General features: G+C 48.0%; 2 protein-coding genes across 10 annotated transcripts in view; one reads left to right on the top strand and one right to left on the bottom strand.

Moving 5' to 3' along the window:
* The window catches only part of NRL (neural retina leucine zipper), a 38,683-nt gene that overhangs the window by 2,005 nt on the left and 14,669 nt on the right, over window positions 1–22,009 (top strand). For 2 of the 5 annotated variants that reach the window (XR_012090921.1, XR_012090922.1), the window contains exon 2: window positions 8,949–10,040. The exons of 1 other annotated variant lie outside the window; for it this stretch is intronic. The gene's annotated coding sequence lies outside the window, so the exon portion shown is untranslated. Of the gene's footprint in view, window positions 1–8,948; window positions 10,041–21,103; window positions 21,188–22,009 lie in introns of those variants that run through there. 2 more of the 5 variants (XR_005235931.2, XM_007986280.3) reach the window with 2 other exon arrangements.
* PCK2 (phosphoenolpyruvate carboxykinase 2, mitochondrial) lies at window positions 11,489–21,505 on the bottom strand. 5 transcript variants are annotated; one of them, XM_007986271.3, is made up of 11 exons: window positions 21,402–21,502; window positions 20,814–20,893; window positions 18,529–18,774; window positions 17,233–17,417; window positions 16,942–17,145; window positions 16,383–16,570; window positions 15,901–16,063; window positions 15,408–15,626; window positions 12,741–12,878; window positions 12,366–12,461; window positions 11,489–12,109 (listed from the first exon to the last, which is right to left on the bottom strand). In XM_007986271.3, the coding sequence occupies exons 4-11, from the start codon at window positions 17,288–17,290 to the stop codon at window positions 11,655–11,657; spliced, it is 1,521 nt and encodes a 506-aa protein (XP_007984462.3). In that variant the 5' UTR covers window positions 17,291–17,417; window positions 18,529–18,774; window positions 20,814–20,893; window positions 21,402–21,502; the 3' UTR covers window positions 11,489–11,654. The 5 variants fall into 5 exon arrangements, with proteins under 5 accessions (XP_007984462.3, XP_037841320.2, XP_037841331.2 ...); XM_037985392.2 differs by lacking the exon at window positions 21,402–21,502 and adding an exon at window positions 21,221–21,361; XM_037985403.2 differs by lacking the exon at window positions 20,814–20,893 and having other exon boundaries at window positions 21,402–21,505.

Below are 22,009 nucleotides of genomic sequence, written 5' to 3'. Positions count from 1 at the left end.
GCCATCGTGGCGCGTGCCTGTGGTCCCAACTTACTTGGGAAGGCTGAAGGAGGGAATCTTGAGCCCATGAGGTGGAGGCTGCAGTGAGCCATGATTGCTCCACTGTACTCCTGTACTCTCTGTACTGGGCACAGAGCTAAAGCCTGTCTCTAAAAAAAGAAAACCAACAAATGGCTCACTATTGTTCATTGTTTCAAATACAAACTTCCAAACCTGGTTGTCTATATTTAGTAACCTCATTTTTTGATAATTCTGCCAAGCAAATATGCCAATAAATACCTTGTTTATTTTTACCTCTGTACCTTCCCAGGAAAATTTCTTATCAGAGGGAGGCTGTCTCTACCCCAACTCCCTTCCTCAGTCTTGTACTTTGACTCAGTAATACTGCTTCCAGAAATCTAGCCCGGACCTGCATAAAAATTTATGTTCTACATAGCAATTACTGATAAAAGTAGAACACTGGAAACAAAGATCTAAATATCTTGCAATATGGAATTGGTTAAATAAATTATAGTCCATGTGGTATAGACACAGAAATACCAGGTAGCTATTAAAATGGTGTTGTAGTCTTCATTTTTTTTTTTTTTTTTTTTTTTAAGGTACTTATTCCTGGTACAGGTTTGTTGTAGCCTTCCATTTTTATACCATGGGAAATTGTGCAAACTACACTGTCAAGTTAAAAAAAAAAATAATCATTTCTTCTGGTGACATGTAATAGATGCAAAAACAATGTGGTTTCAGTTTTTCATTAAAAAGTATAATAGGCGTGGTAGCTCACGCCTGTAATCCCAGTACCTTGGGAGGCTGAGGCAGGCAGATCACTTGACCCCAGGAGTTTGAGACCAGCCTGGGCAACATGATGAAACCCCGTCTCTACAAAAAAAAAAAATAATAAGTAATAATAATAATAATAATAATTGAGCTGGGCCTGTAGTCTTGGCTACCCAGGATGCTGAGGTGGAAGGATCAACTGAGTCTGGTCAAGGCTGCAGTGAGCCATGATGGTGCCACTGCACTTCATCCAGCCTGGGCGAGAATGAGACCCTGTCTCAAAGAAAAAAAAAAAAAAAGTATAATAATACCCAGCTCATTACATCATTAAACAAAGTGGAGAAGGCTTGCATGAACCGGTGACAAAGGTGTAGCTTCTACAAAGGGTTATGATTAATACAGCTATAGCACCTGAGGTCCAGAAAAGCGAACAAAAAACTTCTGTTAAATTTATCCCCTTAACTATTCATTTTTTGATTCTCTTTTCTCTTCTTCTTATAAATTAGTTCAAACCTGAATAAAATCTTTTAATTCAAGCTTTTGTAATATGGAACTTGTACATTATTGAATAAAACATTTAAAAGTCATGGTAAATGTTAAAATAGCTGAGGTTTTATGACCAAAATGAATCCTCTTTCACATCAAATGGGAAAGAATATAAGATTCAACACTGGATTCATTGATTAATTTTTTTGCGTATAAAAGATTTTTTTTTTTTTTTTTTTTTGAGGTGGAGTCTTGCTCTGTCACCCAGGCTGGAGTGCAGTGGCTCTATCTCGGCTCACTGCAAGCTCTGCCTCCCGGGTTCACACCATTCTCCTGCCTCAGCCAAGTAGCTGGGACTACAGGCATCCGCCACCACACCTGGCTAATTTTTGTATTTTTGTATTTTTAGTAGAGACGGGGTTTCACCTTGTAGCCAGGATGGTCATGATCTCCTGACCTCGTGATCTGCCCGCCTTGGCCTTCCAAAGTGCTGGGATTACAGGCATGAGCCGCCACGCCCGGCCACGTGCAAAAGATTTTTAAGCCTATGAACTTGATTATTTCACTATGACCTGTAATGTTTTTCAAAATGTGTAAGAGCATTTATATCTTAGGGTATACAATGTGTCTATTGAAATAAATAAAATAGCATATCTTTAAAAATAATTATGGTGAAGTTGTTTTGATATGCTCAACTTTGCCTGCCCTCTCTTGATTTTGAAATTTGGTATGTTGCTTGGTTACAGTTTGTGAAGCACTTTTCATTTGGGTAACCTCTACTCCCTCCAGTTGCACTTAAAGTCACTTAAAGCCACAGAGAGGTTTTCCTACCTTCGGCACCCATTTTAGGACAATTTCTGGTAATTGCTAAGTAAATGTCAGCTAGCTGACTTCCTGCATGACCTGTTTTGGCCTGTTTCCTGCTCGTTAGCATCTCCACTAGAGGGCAGGCTGGGCTGGTGAGGAGAGAAAGAAAGGAGCGTTTTCATGCTCTAGCTAATCCTGTCCTCCTTTCCTCTACTGCAGCCCCCAGCCTGGTGACCACACAGAGGTCCTGGGACAGTTCCATTTTTGGAAGTGACTGATGCTCATACAGGTGTTTAAACATTGCCTTGTAGCATTCTCTGTGTCGATGGAAATGGAGAGTGTGCTAATTTACCTAGGGACTTAAAATGTGTTGACTAGAAAGTCACTAAGTAATTATGGGATGTTCTAATACTCTCATATCTTGTGTCTGTAAGAATCAGATTTTTCTGTGTGTAGGGTAGGAGCTACAGATGTAATATAAGTAAATACCCTTTAGTGACCTGGGGTAGTGGGTCACACCTGTAATCCCAGCACTTTGGGAGGCTGAGGCAGGTGGATTGCTTGAAACCAGGGGTTCAAGACCAGCCTGGCCAATATAGTGAGACCCCATCTCTAAAAAAATAAATAAATAAAAATTAGCCAGGTGTGGTGGCTTGCTGCTGTAGATACTCGGGAGGCTGAGGCAAGAGGATCATTTGAGCCCAGGAATTCGAGGCTGCAGTGAGCTGTGACCACACTACTGCATTACAGCCTGGGCAACAAAGCAAGTCCGTGTCTCAGGAAAACACCAGAAACCCCTTTAGCCCTGATTTTGAATAGAACATATCAGTATGAATTCATGAGGTTTTATCTTCTGTCGCTACCCACCAAAAAGATCTAGAAACAATGACCAATCCAATATCAATGAACACTCCTAGCATCCAGATTGTGGTCTTAAAATGCCATTTCCCCCTGAAAGAACCCAGACCTTCTTAGAGAAATGGCTGATTCCAGGTTTGGGGAAGGAAATGAACACGATGAGCATGGAGCAACTTACACCATATAGCCGGGGAGCAAGGAGTATGTATCATGTCAAAAGGACTCAGCTGTTTTTGGCCTAGCTTCCATAGCCAAATGTGGGACAATTTGAACATTTAATAAGGTCAATTTAATAAACACTAAGTATGTTTAAATCCATGAGTTCATAATGTCTGTGTGTAACTAACTGGTTACCTTTTCGAAGGATTGATAGGAAATCAAATCATTATTTTGAAGATGGCAAATAAAGCTAAAGAATTGAGCAGTTATCTTGCTGTTCCTGTATAGATGATACCACAGGGTGACGAAATAGAAATGTCTATTTTATAAAATTATTGCAACTGTTATGACAACTCAAATATGGCTGTTTTGCAATCCTTAGTGAGTTAATGCATTTAGATACTGAACATCTGGGTCTGGATTCGTTAATGGGTTAATTGAAGGAAAAGAAAGGAATGGAGGGGGAATCCGGAATCCGTAGACTGATAGAGACTTGAAAGTCATGCGAAATTTTTTTTTAAATGGGAGCAAAGCTAAACTATAGTGTCTAAGGATCTACATTTAGGTGATCAAACTACAAAAAAATGCAAAGAAGTATTTATTACTCTCCATAGTATCCCCTATGGCAGGAAGGGGTGGCTATGATAGAGATGGGCAACAGGGTCGGGGCGGGGCAGGGTTGGTGTCTGGCAAAGTTCTGTTTCTTTCCCTGGGTGATGTTCCAAAGGTGTTCACTTTATGATAGTTTATTCAGCCATACCTTTGTTTTAGATGGTTTTCTTTATCTGTGTTTTATTTTAAAATAAAAAGATTATAATGTGTTAACTATATTTTATCAGTTATCTGGAGCTGAAGGGCATGCAGCCCAATTTTATTCTAATTAATAAAAATCATTTTTAAGGCTAACACTTTCTTGTCCCTGTGCATTTAGATGCCAGAAAGGTGCCTGGAACTCCAGTTCCCTGCCTCTTAGCTGAAGGGATTTATTTTTAAATCTTTTTTCTTTCTCTCCTAGATTTTATTTACATTGCTCATGTTCCTTTTAAACTGTAGAGTCAGCAATATGTAATATACGCTTACAGGGCCTACTCTAATCATTATAAAGTGGAAAGGTGATGATAGCTAACATGTATTAAATGACTATTCAGTGCCAGGAATAGTTCTGAGTGCTTTATTCCACTGACTCTTAATCTTCCCAACAAGATTGTAAGGTGTAGGCATTTCCATTTTACAGATGAAGCAACTGAGAGGCACCTCTGGCTTGAGTCTACTATGTGTTTAATACCTGTGCTATGCTGCTTCTGATGGTATTCAGTTACATGCTATTTATGAAGCTAAGAATTTGGCTATCTTTTATTATTTTTTAATTTCATTAATTTTATTTTTTTTTTTGAGACAGAGTCTCACTCTGTTGCTCAGGCTGGAGTGCAGTGGTGTGATCTCAGCTCACTGCAACCTCCGCCTCCTGGGTTCAAGTGATTCTCCCTCCTCAGCCTCCTGAGTAGCTGGAATTACAGGTATGTGCCACCATGCCTGGCTAATTTTTGTATTTTTAGTAGAGATGGGATTTCACCATGTTGGTCTGGCTGGTCTCAAACTCCTGACCTTAGGTGATCTGCCCACCTCGGCCTCCCAAAGTGTGAACCACCGCGCCTGGCCGGCTGTGTTTTAAAGTACAGTATACTCCATTGTTAACTTTGTTATAACCTCTGTTCCACTCTGACCTTTAGATTTTTACACATTCTGGCTGGTCACTGGCATTTCCTATGAGAACACTTGGTGTTTCCTCTTCTAGGTTTTTCCTTTGAGGGAGTTCCCAATAATTCCATTTTATTTGTTGAAGTTTGTTCCCTTTTTCTGGGTAAAGACTCCCATACTACCCACCTTAGTTTATAATTCCCTCAGCCTGATCCAGATTGCACAGAAGTTATCCTAAGCTGATGCTCCTAACTCCTGTGAGATCATTGCACCCTTTTCCTGATTACTCTCCAAAGTTTATTTCAGATGAATTTAGGCTAAGACCTTGATACTCAAAACTGTAGCCCCCAGACTGGCAGCATCAGCATTACCCAGGAGCTTGTAAGGAAAACAAAATCTTCAGGCTACTACACACTTGCCAAGTGACAATCTGCATTTTAACAAGATCGCCAGGTGATTCAAAGGCACTTTTAAGTTTGAGAAACACGGAATAGGTGACTTTTTATTTTTTATTTTACTATTATTTTTTGAGATGGAGTCTCGCTTTATCCCCCAGGCTGGAGTGCAATGGCATGATCTCGGCTCGCTGCAACCTCTGCCTCCTGAGTTCAAGTGATTCTCCTGAATAGCTGGGATTACAGGCACTTGCCATCATGCCCGGCTAATTTTTGTATTTTTGTAGAGAAGGGGTTTCACCGTGTTGGCCAGGCTGGTCTTGAACTCCTGACCTCAGGTGATCCTCCCTCCTCAGCCTCCCAGAGTGGTGGGATTACAGGCATGAGCCACTGCACCCGGTGGAATAGGTGACTTCTAAGGTCCTTGCAGTTCTAGATGTCTATACTACTATGAAAGACATGTCTGTGCAGTTTTATCACTTTAACCCTTAGCTCTATTGTTTACTAATGGTGAAGCTTTGGACAAATTACTTGACCTCTCTGTGCCTTTGTTACTTCATCTGTAAAATGGTAATTCCCCCAAAGGGTTGTTATATATGTGCTTAGAACAGTGCCTTGTTGGGAATAGGCCCCCAAAATCTGGCCATAAACTGGCCCCAAAACTGGCCATAAGCAAAATCTCTGCAGCACTGTGACATGTTTGTGATGACCATGTTGCCCACACTGGAAGGTTGTGGGTTTACCAGAATGAGGGCAAGGAAACCTCGCCCACGCAGGGTGGAAAACTGCTTAAAGGGGTTCTTAAACTATAAACAATAGCATGAGCAATCTGTGCCTTAAGGACATGCTCCTGCTGCAGATAACTAGGCAGAGCCCATCCCTTTATTTTGGCCCATCGCTTTGTTTCCCATAAGGAATACTTTTAGTTAATCTGTAATCTATAAAAGCAATGCTTATCACTGACTTGCTGTCAATAAATATGTGGGTAAATCTCTGTTCGAGGCTCTCAGCTCTGAAGGCTGTGAGACCCCTGATTTCCCACTCCACACCTCTATATTTCTGTGTGTGTGCCTTTAATTCCTCTGGTGCCACTGGGTTAGGGTCTCCCTGACCGAGCTGGTCTTGGCAAGTGGTGCCCGTATGTGGGGGCTCAAATTCAGGTCAAAGGGTCGCCAGAGCGACAGCTGGAGAATGTGGAACTAAGGTGGAGGACACCTGAGTACTCTTAAAGCAATCCCCGTGGTGAGTAAGAAGGGGAGCTCGGAAGCAGCAGGGTAACAGTGGGACAGGTGTGGGCTCTGGTTCATTCTACCTTGGAACCTTTTCACAGATGATGACGAGGAATGAGAGTATAATGAAGTAACAGAAGAAGTAACAGAGTAGGTTTGTTTGCCAGCTAAAGCTAAAGCGGCAAAGGAGGGAGAGGTTCATCCCTACCCTTCTGCACCCATCATTATTATTTTGAAGAAAAAGAGTGGCCTGATCCTCCAGATCTTTCTTTTCCGGAGGATCACTGGGCAAAAAGTAGTTGCCTCAGTGACTGTTGGAGCAGGGCCTCGAGCGACTGCTCTCAGTTCTATTCAGGCAGGAGCTCAGCAAGTTAGATGAGAGGGTGATTTGGAGGCTTGGCAGTTGCCTGTTAGAATACACCCCCCAGATCAACAGGGAAATATTATAGCTACATTTGACTCTTTTCCTTTTAAATTACTCAAAGAATTTAAGCAAGCTGTTAATCAGTATGGACCAGGTTCTCCTTTTGTAATGGGACTGTTAAAGAATGTTGCTGTTTCCAGTGGGATGATTCCTACTGACTAGGATGCTCTTACTCGAGCTTGTCTAACTCCTGCTCAGTTCTTACAGTTTAAAACTTGGTGGGCAGATGAAGCTTTCATTCAGGCTGCTCGCAACGCCCAGGCCCAACCTCAAATTAATATAACTGCAGACCAACTTTTGGGGGTCGGCAGCTGGGCTGGTTTAGATGCACAAGTGATCATGCAGGATGATGCCATAGAACAGCTTAGAGGAGTGTGCATTAGAGCTTGGGAAAAAATCACTTCAGGTGGAGAACAATACCCTTTCTTTAGTGCTGTAAAGCAGGGACCAAAAGAACTGTATGCGGATTTTATAGCTTGGTTACAGGAGTCTCTTAAAAAGGTGATTGCAGATTCGGCTGCTCAGGATATAGTGTTACGGTTATTAGCTTTTGACAATGCTAAGCCTGATTGCCAGGCTGCTCTGCAACCTATTAGAGGGAAAGCACATTTAGTTGATTATATCAAGGCCTGTGATGGTATTGGAGGTAATCTGCATAAAGCTACTTTGTTGGCACAGGCAATGGCAGGACCAAGAGTGGATAAGGGAAATATTCCATTTCCTGGAGCTTGTTTTAACTGTGGAAAGCATGGTCATACTAAAAAAGAATGTAGAAAAAATCAGCAAGTCAGGCCACCAGATAGGGGAAAAAAGAAAACTGCTGAACCTGAAATATGTCCAAAATGTAAAAAAGGAAAACATCGGACTAAACAATGTCACTCTAAGTTTCATAAAGATGGGAACCTGATTTTGGGAGACGCTATGAGGGGCCCATCCCGGGCCCCATTCCAAACCGGGGCATTTCTGGCTCAGGCCATTCCCTCACCCCTGTACAATGTCCCCTGCCCCAGCTGGTAGTGCCGCAGTAGATTTATGCTGCACAAAAGCTGTGAGCCTTCTGCCTGGGGAACCCCCACAAAAGGTCCCAACAGGAGTCTGTGGACCCTTGCCAGCAGGGACGATAGGATTACTTCTAGGAAGGTCTAGTTTAAGTTTAAAAAGGGTACAAATATAAATAGGAATCATTGATTCAGGTTACATTGGGGAAATTCAAATTATTATATCTACTTCTGTTCCCTGGAAAGCAGAGCCAGGAGAGCGTATAGCACAGCTCCTGATTGTGCCATATGCGGGAATGGGGGAAAAGTGAAATTAAATGAACAGGAGGATTTGGAAGCATAAATAAACAAGGCAAAGCAGCTTATTGGGTAAATCAAATTACTGATAAACGTCCTACCTGTGAAATAACTATTCAGTGAAAGAAATTTAAAGGTTTGGTAGATACAGGAGCCAACATTTCAATCATTTCTCTGCAGCACTGGCTGCCCACTTGGCCAATTCAACCTGCTCAATTTAACATAGTTGGAGTTGGTAAAGCCCCTGAAGTATATCAAAGTAGTTATATTTTGCACTGTGAAGGGCCCAATGGACAACCTGGGACTATTCAACCAGTTATAACTTCTGTACCTATAAATTTATGGGGAAGAGATTTATTGCAACAATGGGGAGCACAAATTCTAATTCCAGAACAATTATATAGCCCTCAAAGTCAACATATGATTCATGAAATGGGGTATGTCCCTGGTATGGGACTAGGAAAAATTTGCAAGGTTTAAAAAAAACCGCTTCAAGCGAAAGGACAACAGTTCCCACCAAGGTTTAGAATATCATTTTTGATGGTGGCCATTGTTAAGCCTCCAGAACCTATACCTTTAAAATGGTTAACGGATAATGTCCCAGGCTATACTAGCCAATCTCTAGCTACATTTTTCTCTGTATGGAATATTAAACACATTACTGGTATCCCATATAATTCTCAAGGACAAGCCACAGTGGAAAGAATGAATCTCTCCCTAAAATGGCAGCTGCAAAAGCAGAGGGAGGAAAACAGGGAATATGGAACACTGCAGATGCAACTGAATCTAGCATTATTAACTTTAAATTTTTTGACTCTGCCCAAAGGCCAGATGGTATCAGCAGCTGAACAGCATCTACAGAAACCAACTGCAAAGACAGAAGCCGAACAACTGGTTTGGTGGAGAGATTTGATAACAAAAAGTTGGGAAATAGGTAAAATAATAAACTTGGGGTAGAAGTTATGTTTGTGTTTCTCCAGGCCAAAATCAACAGCCAATTTGGATACCATCAAGACACCTGAAAGCTTATCATGAGCGAGATGCTGAGAAAGAGATTCCAGAAGGATCCCGAGGACCCCCCAGTTGCAGCCATGTCAAGACTGATGCTGAGAGAGGAGGACCCCAACTGTCACAAGCAACACCCGTCGAACACAGCCACCCGCCTGGAGACAGATCAAGAAGCAGTCATAGATGGCGGAAGAAAACCTGAGCAAAGTGGGACAATCAGTCACAATGAGTAATTTAATGGTAGCTATGATAGCGGTGATCACCATTGCCATGAGTATTTCTTCAACAAGGGCTAACACAGAGAACAATTATACTTATTGGGCATATTTATCAATCTTGTCTGGCAATAATGTCTGGATGTAATCACTCTATGACACAGTGATACACGCTTTCTGATCTCAGTATTTACCATAATAAATCTGCTCCTATAATTGAGGCATACCGCCCTCAAAAACCTATTTGTAAACAGGATTGCCTCAGTTAGAAAAAATGAACGTACTTGTTTAGGAAGATTGCATTGCAGAACAGGCAGAAGTGCTGTTCTACGATTCCCATGGAGTCATTATTAATTGGTCCCCTAAGGGAATCTTTAGCTTGAATTGCACCTCTCAGTCTGCATGCCATGGTCACACTATGTTCAGCTGGTCTGAACAAAATGGTCAGATGGTAGAAATGATAAGAAGTACGGCAAGAGTTCCTATTATCTGGAACCATGGCGGTATAGTGGCATCTCACCCTCAAATGATGTGGCCTGTTGTAGGAGCTAAACAAGGATTTGTGGAAACTATTATTAAAAGAACAAACATTTAAGGCATCCCAGGCACACCTGACCTTAATGCCAGCAACCCGAGTGCTTGAAGAAGCTGCAGACAGTTTAGCAGCTAGTAACCCATTAAAATGGATAAAAACACTTGGAAGCTCTGTGATGTCAATGATGATTGTGCTTTTAATCTGTGTCGTTTGTCTTTGTATAGTCCGCAGATGCGGATCCCGACTCCTTCGACTCCTGCGAGAAGTAGCTCAGCGTGACAAAGCTGCTTTTGTTTTTATCACTTTGCAAATCAAATAAGGGGGACATTTTGGGAATAGGCCCCCAAAATCTGGCCATAAACCGGACCCAAAACTGGCCATAAACAAAATCTCTACAGCACTGCAACATGTTCGTGATGGCCATGACACCCACGCTGGAAGGTTGTGGGTTTACCGGAATGAGGGCAAGGAACACTTGGCCCACCCAGGGTGGAAAACTGCTTAAAGGGGTTCTTAAACTACAAACAATAGCATGAGCGATCTGTGCCTTAAGGACATGCTCCTGCTGCAGATAACTAGCCAGAGCCCATCCCTTTATTTTGGCCCATCCCTTTGTTTTCCGTAAGGAATACTTTTAGTTAATCTACAATCTATAAAAACAATGCTTATCACTGACTTGCTGTCAATAAATAGTGGGCAAATCTCTGTTCGAGGCTCTCGGCTCTCAAGGCTGTGAGACCACTGATTTCCTATTCCACACCTCTATATTTCTCTGTGTGTGTCTTTAATTCCTCTAGCACCACTGGGTTAGGGTCTCCCCGACCGAGCTGGCCTCAGCAGTGCCTGACACATAGAAGGTGCTACAGAAGTGTTGTTAGCTGTCCTAATATTGAATATGCTTCTATGAATACATGTAACTCCCAGTGCCAGGTCAGGCGGGGGAAGAACAAATTTGAGAACTGACAATGAAGCGACTTCACTGGAGAATGGGGTTGTAGAGGCTTCTGCAATCTAAGTGGGAGATCAGGAATTGTAGGCCTGGGGGCTGTACTGAACAGCTTGCTCAGGCCCTCACCATTTTTTTTTTTTTTTTTTGAGATGGAGTCTCTCTCTGTCACCCAGGCTGGAGTGTGCAGTGGCACGATTTTGGCTCACTGCAAGCTCTGCCTTCTGGGTTCACACCATTCTCCTGCCTCAGCCTCCCAAGTAGCTAGGACTACAGGCACCCGCCACCACGCCTGGCTAATTTTTTTTTTTTTTGGTATTTTTAGTAGCTACAGGGTTTCACCATGTTAGCCAAGATGGTCTCAATCCCCTGACCTCGTGATCCGCCCGCCTCAGCCTCCCAAAGTGCTGGGATTACAGGCATGAGCCACCGCGCCGAGCCTCACCTTTTTTTTTTTTTTTTTTTTTAAGAACTCAGGACATAGAGTGGATAGTGCCTTCCCCCAGCAATTCCTATGTCTGTGACCCAGTGCTAGAGCTGCCTGTAAAACAGATCTTTGGTTGTGCTGGGCTGTGCTTCTTCCAGGGGCTGGAAGAAGATTGTGAGATTGGTGTTAGAGGGAAGCCTGTGAAGATAGGTGGGAAATGAAAACAGCACAAATCTTGTGTAAAATAGATAAGCATCTCTTATTATTGGACAGTCTTTGTGGGAAGGTCTATGGCACATAGAAGATGTTAGTTAATATCAAATTGCTAGTATTTTCTGCAAGGTGACTTCCCTATTCCCAGATGAGGGTGCTATGTCCTCTTGCTAGACTACAGCCTCAGGTCACATTTTGTGCACACGTCTTTCCAGGGCTTCAAGCTCAGCCAACACCTCTTTGGGCAGATCCTGGTTGACCTGCTCTGTCAGGTAGCTCCGAATGTCACGAACCTCCTGTTCCCAAAAATCCTTGGGGAGGGAGAACAGCTGAGTGGTGTCTATAGCTCCGAGGCCACTGAGATCCAAGGCTCCTTCCTTTGGCACCAGCCCAATGGGTGTCTCTCGGGCACTGTCCTCCCCCTCTAACCGCCGGCAGATCCAGTCTAGCACCCGAGCATTCTCCCCAAAGCCTGGCCACAGGAAGTGCCCTGCCTCGTCACGCCGGAACCAGTTGACATGGAAGATACGGGGCAGCTGGGCCCCCTTGCGCCCCTCCATGCTCAGCCAGTGTTCCAGGTAGTGCCCAAAGTTGTAGCCAAAAAAGGGCCGCATGGCAAATGGGTCGTGCATGATGATCTTCCCTAGGGAGGGGAGCAAGATGGGTAAGGAATCTTCCTTCTCACTGGGGAAGGGAAGGGCACCCTGCACCCAGTTGGAAGAAGCTGTGAAAGGCTCATGGTTCTGGAATATCTTCAGGGATGGGGAAAAGATAGAAATGGGAAGAGGTGGAGCCATATCAGACTCCAGGGGTGGACAAAAGGAAGGTCTGGCTCAGGAAGGGAGAGAGGAAGTGCTGTGTGTGCACAGAGGAGAGGGAGGAATGGCGAGGGTGCTCACCTTTGTGTTCTGCTGCAGCAGTGGACTCAGAGCGCATGGCACTGCCCACAAACACCCCATGACACCAGTTGAAGGCCTCGTATACCAGGGGTACCCCTAGATCACCAATGAACAGAGTCACAGGCAGCCCTTTTCTTTGGACCCTCACTCCAGCCCTTCTGGTGAGCTTGACTGGTACTGTCTCTCCTAGGACCTTGGCTATCCCATTTTCAGACCCTTTGCCTCCTCCCAAGTTTGCATTCACCAGGGGAGAACTCTGGAGACAGACAGCTACAGGTAAGATGCAGGCCGAGGCTCTGGATCAGAGGGAGGGAGGTAGACCCTGATACAGACATAGCCCTTTTGCCAAGAACATGGAGCTCACATGTTGTTTACCTTTGGGTCTGCGGCCACCAAAGATGATGGCGTCAATGGGGACACCCTCTGGGGCCTCCCAGGCTGGGTCCATGATGGGGCACTGGCGAGCCGGGGCACAAAAGCGAGAGTTGGGATGTGCACAGGGCTCCTTGTCACCTGGCAGAGGAAATACAAACACTATTATTTCCAAGGTCATGTCGACCCCCAACACACACATATATGGGCACACATTCTTGCAGGGTTCTTTTTTTTTTTTGTCTCATCAGCTGCCTAGAACTTTGTGTGATAAGGAGCAGAGAGAAGGGAGCCAGGGCATCTCCAAAAGCTCAGGTTATTTAGCCATGAAGGTGCTGCCAGCTGAGCTATGTGAGAAAAGAGTGGGAGAGGAATTGGGGTTTGGCAGCACACTAATGTTTGTGCCAAGCTACTGGCACTTGGCACTGACCAGGGCTCAAGGGAATGGGGTTAGATATGGGCATAAGGTTATAATAATTTTTCCCCCAGAAACTATTTCGTTATTTGCGAGATTATTATTTAAATACCCAAACCTAAAGCAAAAACTGAGAATGTCAGCTTAGTACCTCAGACAATTGACTTTCCATCAGCAAACTGGGGAAGACAGACTCTCCTAAATTACCAAAATGCAAACAGGAATTTATTTTATCTTTTTATTTTTGAGGTGGAGTCTCGCTCTGTTGCCCAGGTTGTAGTGAGCGCAGTGGCGCAATCTCAGCTTTCTGCAACCTCCGCCTCCCGGGTTCAAGCAATTCTCCTGCCTCAGCCTCCCCAATAGCTGGGATTACAGGCACCCACCACCATGCCTGGCTGATTTTTTTGTATTTTTAATAGAGATGGGGTTTCACCATGTTGGCCAGGCTGGTTTCAAACTCCTGACCTTAGGTGATCTGCCCACCTCGGCCTCCCAAAGTGCTAGGATTACAGGGGTGAGCCACCGCACCTGGCCTGATTTTATTTTAATTAATTAATTAATTTATTTGTGAGATGGAGTTTTACTCTGTCGCCAGGCTGGAGTGCAGTGGCACGATCTTGTCTCACTACAACCTCTGCCTCCTGGGATCAAGCGATTCTCCTGCCTCCTGAGTAGCTGGGATTACAGGCGTGAGCCACCATGCCCAGCTAATTTTTGTATTTTTAGTAGAGATGGGGTTTTGCCATGTTGCCAGCCTGGTCTCGAACTCCTGACCTCAGGTGATCCACCCGCCTCAGCCTCCCAAAGTGCTGGGATTATAGATGTCCACCCAGCAAGGAATTGATTTTAAAGCTAACAAAATGCTGGAGATTTCCCTGCCCTGCTTAGACCCTGATGAAGTGATAGGGCTTGAAGAATAGAGATAGGGATATCACATGGGTAGGGATAACCTTAGGAGCCCAGGTCATACTTGGCACCTTCAGGTGTCCTGGAGAGGGATTGGGACTAAGTCAGTGGCACATGTATGAAGCACCATTGTGTGGCCCCTGAGTGGACACATCCCCTTCTCTGCTGGAGGTTGCTGGTTAGACATGGGGGGTGAGGAAGCCATGGGGCCCAGATCCCCACTCTGTCCCATCCCCAGCTTCTGCCTCCCATCGCAGATAAGAGCCATCCTTCATCAGTACCCAGTGCAGGACCCTAACACAGGGTATTGTTCTGGGAATTGAAGCTGGGGACAAGATGCCTTAGTTATGCCCCCGAATCTGGAGACGATGAAAGGGTTGGGGAACTAGCCTGTGGGGAAAGATGAAAGTTTCTTGGATTTCTCAGTTGGGTGGGAAGGCTGAGAGGGGCTTAATGATGGTGTTAGTAAAAATAAAGGGTGATTAGATGAGGCAAGGAGGGTGACTGCTAGGCCAGCCTGGCAAACCTGAATATAGGCTTCAGTGACCACAAGGCCACCCTCCCCTCCCACGCTTTTCTTTGCCCCCGCCTTGGTGTCTGGACTGCCTGACTGCAGAAGGCCATGGAAAGAATACTGAAGGTCCAGAGTGCAGGGCTGAGGGAAAGGTGGGACTCCCAGGCACCCAGGGTAATGACAGGATTCAGAAACTAGCTTCTGGGAAAGACTCAAGCACTGACCTGATTTTGTTTATAGGAAGGGATTGGGGTGAATGCTTTGGAGGGACAGGGGAAGGGTGAGGGTAAAAATACTGACCTTTAGACGGTGGTTATTATACAGGGGACAGTGGGAGCCAAGTGGCAGGAGGACAGTCGGAGCAGAGGAGGCAGGTTTCCCTTTTCCTAATGGGTCAAACTTTATGGATAGTGCTTGGAGCCCAATATCTTCTGTAACAATGTTCAAAAGTCCTTCCTTTTCCTTTCATTAAAAAAATCCAGCCTGTATTTATTATTGAGAGTCTACTGTGTGTTTGTCAGTGTGCTAAACCCTTTTTATGCACTCTTTAATCCTCCAGCAACCTCATGAGATAGGTACTATCACAACTACCTTCATTCAACTGATGTGGAAACTAAAGCTTAGAGGTTGAGCAACTTAGCCAGATCACAAAACCAGTGACTGGTGGAGTTGGGACATGAACTGAGATTTTGCCTGGGACTGGAAACTGCAGATGTTCATGACTTCTGTGCCTCCTAGCAGTCCTAGAAGATGGCTGGAGGTCATGGAGAAGGCTTTTCCACCATTAAGGTGCTGAGGCCTGGAGGCTGTGCCACACCTTCCCTACCGCACATACCAGGTTTCCAGGGTTTGCCCAGCCAGGAGGTCACAGTAACACCAGGTGGAAGAGGCTGGTCAATGCCCTCCCAGTACACGCCACCATCGCTGGTCTCAGCCACGTTGGTAAAAATAGTGTTACTCTGGATTGTAGCCATGGCGTTGGGATTGGTGGTGGCAGAGGTACCAGGGGCAACCCCAAAGAAGCCGTTCTCAGGGTTGATGGCCCGGAGTCGACCTGTTAGAAGAAGTGAAAGAAAGGAAGGACCAAACAAGGAAAACTTGAGATGTAAGACCAAAGAAGGTCCTGCTCCACCCCTCCCTGTCCTGAGATGGACCCAAGATCTGATAAGGAAAGGCTGTCTCTAGGGTGGCTGGGCTGCCAGAGGAATGGAGCAGGGTTGGGTGTTCAGGAAACTTTCTCACTGACAAAGTCACTGTGAACACTAAAGAGGAGACCCCGAGGCTCTCACAAGAGCCAGAACCAAGAGTGTGATCTGAGGGTCCCTCACCTTCACTGTCAAACCTCATCCAAGCAATGTCATCTCCCACACACTCCACTTTCCAGCCTGGCAGTGCGGGCCGCATCATGGCCAGGTTGGTCTTGCCACAGGCACTGGGGAAGGCGGCTGCCACATAGCGCTTCTTCCCTGCAGGGCTGGTGATGCCCAGGATCTGTGCATTGGGGAGAGAGGGAATAAGAAAGAGGTCACCAAAGGTCAGGGCATGGTCTTCATGGGGAAGGACAGCTAGGGTTTAACAGGGAGGACCAATGTTTATTCACTATATAGGTGACTGCCCTGCCATTAGGCCTGGGTGAGTGGCAGGGGAAACCCCAACATTCAGCAGCCTGAGGCCAAAGTTTTGGACCTTCAAGTAGAGTCCCTGCCCACCAGTCTGGCACCTGGCAGGATGGAGGTGAGGCTGAGGCACTGGCCAGGCCCCACCCCTGCCCCATCCCCGGCAGCTGCCCTGCTCCTCACCAGGCCCTCACCAGCATGTGCTCTGCCAGCCAGCCCTCATCCCGGGCCAACCGAGAGGCGATGCGCAGGGCAAAGCACTTCTTGCCCAGCAGGGAGTTGCCACCATAGCCGCTGCCGAAGGAGACGATCTCCCGCTGGTCAGGCACGTGGCCAATCAGGGTTTTCTCTGGGTTGCACGGCCACTGGCTCACCGGCTCCCCTGGGGACAATGGGGTCATGGGGCTGCTGGCAGCAGCATCGCGAACTGGGGTGTCAGGGGCCAGAGGGATCAGGGATTGGCAGGAGAGACACTTGGAAGCAGTAGCAGCACCAAGAGGTGGCTGAAGCCCCCCACCTCATAATAACCAGCAGCTTTTGTGCCCCTATTCTTGGACACGGACTTTTCTCAATCTTGTGCAAAGTACTCTGCAAACACAGCCTCACACCTCCGCTGGGACTGTTGCTCTGGATCTTGGGAATTAGGCTGCCGGAGAGGACAGGTTCTTAGGGTCTGTGGAGAAGTAGGACTTTGGATTTCCTCCGAGTACAAGAAGGCCTCTGTGTCCCCCTTGGGGCAGAGCAGGTGCTTACCTTGTCCTGTCAGGGGCTGGCCCACGGAGTGCAGACACTTGACAAAGTCACCATCTCCCAGGGCCTGAAGCACGGGCGTCCCCAGTCGGGTCATAATACGCATGCTTGCCACCACGTAGGCTGAGTCAGTGAGCTGCACCCCAATGCGGGACAGCGGGGAGCCCACAGGACCCATGCTGAATGGAAGCACATACATGGTGCGGCCTGTGGAGGAAAGTATCCCCTGGATGAAGGGTTCCAAACCTGTTCATATCTTCCATGCCCCTGCCACAGTGTCCCTGCCCTGGTTACCCTGCATGCAGCCTGGAAACCTCTCATCCACAGCTCGCTGGAAATCAGCTGGGGACATCCAGTTGCCCAGCTGCCCACGGGCCCCACCAGCTGGAAGAGGTACCGTGTCCCGCTGAGAAGGAGTTACAATCACCGTCTTGCTCTCTACTCGTGCCACATCCTTGGGGTCTGTGCGGGCCAGCCAGCTGGGGGAAAGCGTACTGTCAGCAGGTTTCCCTTGTCCCTAGACCCACTTTTTCAAGTCCAACTTTGACTCCAGGTCTTCTGTTGGCCTTATTTTTCCCCACCCAATCACATCTCAGGCCCTTCCTCCAGACTTTGTCCCATCTAAGGGGTGTTTCCCCAAGGTCTCAGCCCTCTGGGGGTCTCTGCCCCTGGCAAAATCTCCCTGAACTGGTGAGAAAAAAAAAAAAAAAAAGCGAAGGATCTTATTTATGTCAGCTTCTTCATTTAGCATTAAAATAAAATACAAACTACAAACCAGACCAGGCACAGTGGCTGACGCCTGTAATCCCAGCACTTTGGGAGGCTGAGGTGGGCGGATCATTTGAGGTCAGGAGTTTAAGACCAACTTGGCCAACATGGTGAAACCCTGTCTCTACTAAAAATACAAAAATCAGCTGGGCATGGTGGCACATGCCTGTAATCCCAGCTACTCGGGAGGCTGAGGCAGGAGAATTGCTTGAACCTGGGAGGCAGAGGTTGCTGTGAGCTGAAATCATGCCACTGCACTCCAGCCTGGGTGATACAGTGAGACTCTGCCTCAAAAAAAACAAAAAACAAAAAACAAAAAAAAACCAGTTTCTTTTTTTTGAGACAGAGTTTCGCTCTTATTGCCCAGGCTGGAGTGCAATGACGCGATCTCGGCTCACTGCAACCTCTGCCTCCTGGGTTTAAGTGATTCTCCTGCCTCAGTCTCCCAAGTAGCTGGGATTACAGGCATGCGCCACCACGCTGGGCTAATTTGTGTGTGTGTGTGTGTGTGTGTGTGTGTGTGTGTGTCTCTCTCTCTCTCTCTATATATATATATATTTTTTTTTTTTTTTGTAGAGACGGGGTTTCTCTATGTTGGTCAGGCTGGTCTCAAACTCCCGACCTCTGGTGATCCACCTGCCTTGTCCTCCCAAAGTGCTGGGATTATAGGCGTGAGCAAATCCCAGTTTCTGAGTCCATTTACCCCAAAGCTCTCATTCTTGTTCATTCCATGAGGATGTTCTAGTTAAGTTGATTATGTCTTGGTGAACCCAAAGTGGCCTCAGTGCACCTATCTTGCAGGTTGTGGAGCCCAAGGCTTACCAGTTATTGTACTTGGGGAGTTTTCGGATGAGGCCCTGCTGCTCCAGCAGGGTCAGTGTGGCAGTATTCTCAGCCTCAGTTCCATCACAGATGTGGATGCCCTCTGGTTGGCACAGGCGGGCACTGTGCTCTACAAAATCTTGAACGCCAGTGGGAAGCTGACCCAGATCTCCACTAAGCACTCGCAGAGTCTGGATGCTACGGCATGATGGCCAGCCTAAGGGGCTCAGCCCATGCCAGCTAAGCCTACAGGAGAAACAGGGAAGCAATGAGCTAGCTGCTGTCATCGGGGGTGGACGGGGTGGGTGGTGGGGAGACAGAAAGCTTGGGCTGTTGCAGCCTGCTAAAACATGTCTGCATGCAGGGACCATGAAGAGCAGGTTGCAGTTGGTGTGTGGGATGTGTTCAGGACACATGTACCTTGTAGCCTTTATGAGGCTTGAGGAGGGTGTCTCCTGGTCAGTTAGGGACAGATATGGCCAAATGAGCAAAAAAGGCACATGCCTGGCTGTGTGGAAGTGTCCATGTAGGCATGCTGATGTTACTGCATGTGTAGCCCATGCCCATGTTTAACTGTTTAATCAATGTCTAGAAATGAGTAGGGGGATGGCTGGGCGTGGTGGCTCATGCCTATAATCCCAGCACTTTGGGAGGCTGAGGCAGGTGAATCACGAGGTCAGGAGATCAAGACCATACTGGCCAACATGGTGAAACCCCATCTACTAAAAATACAAAAATTAGCCAGATGTGGTGGCGTGTGCCTGTAGTCCCAGCTACTTAGGAGGCTGAGGCAGGAGAATCGCTTGAACCCTGGACGTGGAGGTTGCAGTGAGCCGAGATTGTGACACTGCACTCCAGCCTGGGCAGCAGAGCGAGACTCTGTCTCAAAAAAAAAAAAAAAAAAAAAGAGTAGGGGCCTTTGGCCCAAGTGTCAAGAAGCTGGGCCCAGGTGACAACTTCATATGTCTGGTGTTTGAAACCTCATCCATTTTATTTCCATTTTCGAGTATAGTTTTTTTATAAGTTAAAATGGCAACTGTTTTTATTCTTTCCTTCTGGTGTGTATGCTGTAAGACTATGAAAGCCCCAAGCACAGGTCCCAGTCTTTGCAGTGCCAGGTTTCTAGATGAGGACTCTTGCACAGAGAATAGGTGACTGGATGCTGGGCTTCCAGGCCCTGGTCTGCTGCTGCCCACTTGGACCAACAATCATTGCGTAAAATGTTGCCCTCGGGTAAGTATTTTTGAACTGTGCGGAAGGTTGACCACTGGGGAATGAGTGTCACTGGCTGGAGTTCATGGGCCTAATTCTTAGGAGGTCAGTGTTCTGTTGTCTGTCCTCTCATGGCCCTAGGGGAGAGAGAAGCAAGGTCTGCTCTGATTGGCCTGGACCCAAGGTGGAGTAAGCCTGAGAGAGCAAAGGCCAGGAGAAGGATGTTACTCTCCTTCTCTACCAAGGCCTCGCCCATCAGAAACTGCCCCCACACCCAGGACCGCGTGACTCCGTGCTTCCCCGGCTCTCCTTCCTAGAGGCCACATGCCTAGAGAGCTTTGGTGTTGGTGGGAGGGTGAAACAGCAGCCTGCTGGCAGCTGGGACTCAGAGGGTGTTAGCCTGGGGAAGGGAGAAAGCTCAGAGCATGGACGCGGGAGCTTGAGTCTGGCTGGGGTAGAAGCTGGGGTGGTTTCCGCTAAAGCAGGATAGATGATCATTGTGGCCCCAGGGGAAGGGGAGGAGGGCTACTGGGACCTGGGTCTGTTCCTGCCTCAGAGGGAAGTTCTCCCTGACCATTAATTTTCAAGACACACATCCTTGAGGAGAGCCTCTCTCCAGTTGGAGCCTCGCTCACGTTCTCTCTTGTGAAGCCCCCACACCCTCCTACAGCCCCCTAAGTGGGACCTTTCCTTCAAAGACTACCCACAAGGGCTGCCCACGTGGAACGGGCTGTGGGAGAGATGTGGGTCACTTCCGACTCTGAGACAAAAGCTGAGAAGAGAGGCCTCAGAGAATAAATAGGAAGGAGACTAAGAGGAGGAGCAGACAAACAGGACGAGCCTGGGGGCTCCAGGCCTGGACAGAGGAAGAAGCCAGCTATGTAAGAAACGAAGGCAACTTGGCACCCTCCTCCCACCTTGCTTGCCTCCCTCTCCTGGCCCCAGGTCCCTCGGGCTGCCCTGGACTTCCCGCCAGGTTCCAGTCCTTCCAGTCCGGGAAAGGCCGGGAATGGATGTTTAACCTTCCATCTTCTTTAAGGGGCTCTGAGCTCAGTCTCCCGGGGCTCACGTACCCTTGTCCCCAGGGCCCTGCTGCCTCTCGAAGTACCCTGGGGCGCTGACTGGGAGCCCCGTAGAGGTCCGAGGGAGGTATCTGGGAAGGAAAGGAGGATATGCGGAGACCCGACTCAGCAGAGACGAGCGAGGAGGGAGAGGAAGTTCTGAGAGTGACAGAGATCGCGCGGTCAGAGGCGAGCGAGGCAGAGAAGGGGAGGTGCGGGCGGAAACGAGGAGCACCGGCCGGCTGCCCTCCCAAGAGACGCACGGCGCGGGAGGCTGGACCCACAGCAGTCGCCCCTGCCCGCCTCCGCCTAGGATGGGAAACCTGGCGGAGGCAGAGAGCAGGAGAGCGCCACTGGCAGCCCCGAGGGGGCGAGCGCAGCGGAAGGTGCGGGTGGGCCCCGGGCCGGGGGTCACTCACCGCAGGCCGGGGCGGTACAATGCGGCCATGGCACCTGGGCAGGGGCTGCGGGGTGGCCACGGAACCGAGCGGAGCCGGGGAGGTATGGAAGGCGGGGAAGGAGGGAGCGCGGCGAAGCGAGCCACAGCAGAGGCTGGCGGGAGGCGCTTAAAGAGGAGGGGGGCAGGCGCGGGGGCGGAACCTGGTAGGGCTGGCGCGAGATTTCCTCCGCCCTGCCAGCAGGCTGGCTCCCTCGGCCTCGGGGCTCCAGGCCCCAGGTCAGCCCAGCCGCCGCCCCAACCTCTGCCTCCCAACCGCCAAACCCACCTCTCCCATTGGAGGACTGGGTCCACCCTTCGGCCCCCGACTTCGAGGTCCCGCCCCCATCCGCCACCGCCCTACCCGCCGCACATGATGTAACTTTGAGGACTCTTGCTCCCCGGAGAGACACTAGGTGGCAAACAAGCTAGGAATGAGGGGCGAGGCCAGGGGCGGGAGGCCAAAGGGCCAGACGTCTAGAAGTTAGGGGGTTGGGCATTGCCTTTTCAGTTCCTCCTCCTAGGGACCCGACGCCCTGAGCCCTGGGCCTTTCTGTAGTCCAAGTGCCCAATGCTAAGGTCCACTTAGTTCCCAACTCCTAAATCCCCGCTTCTCCTCCTGATCAAGGCTCCTTTCTGTCTTACTGTGAAATGGTGGAGTCTCTCCACCCCTGAGTCTCTTCCTTGGTCCTCTGATCTGGTCATTCTCCTCCCCCGGCACACACCCCACCCCCGACGGAGTCTTACTCTGTCACCCAGGCTGGAGTGCAGT

The sequence above is a fragment of the Chlorocebus sabaeus genome, chromosome 24 (assembly GCF_047675955.1).
Source record: "Chlorocebus sabaeus isolate Y175 chromosome 24, mChlSab1.0.hap1, whole genome shotgun sequence".
Taxonomy (NCBI): Eukaryota; Metazoa; Chordata; class Mammalia; order Primates; family Cercopithecidae; genus Chlorocebus; species Chlorocebus sabaeus.
The sequence above is the reverse complement of the archived record's forward strand: the minus strand, read 5'-3'. Positions and strand labels throughout refer to the sequence as shown.

Bases quoted from the DNA above. Each gene is read 5' to 3' on its own strand.
- PCK2 (XM_073010839.1), bottom strand. From the start codon at position 20,238: ATGATCATCTATCCTGCTTTAGCGGAAACCACCCCAGCTTCTACCCCA. The intron at 17,418-18,528 runs GTAAGCCTTGGG...GCTTTCCCCCAG, and splicing joins CTCCCCAAGTACAATAACTG to CTGGCTGGCCCGCACAGACC. The intron at 12,110-12,365 runs GTGAGCACCCTC...TCCCCTCCCTAG, and splicing joins TGCTGCAGCAGAACACAAAG to GGAAGATCATCATGCACGAC.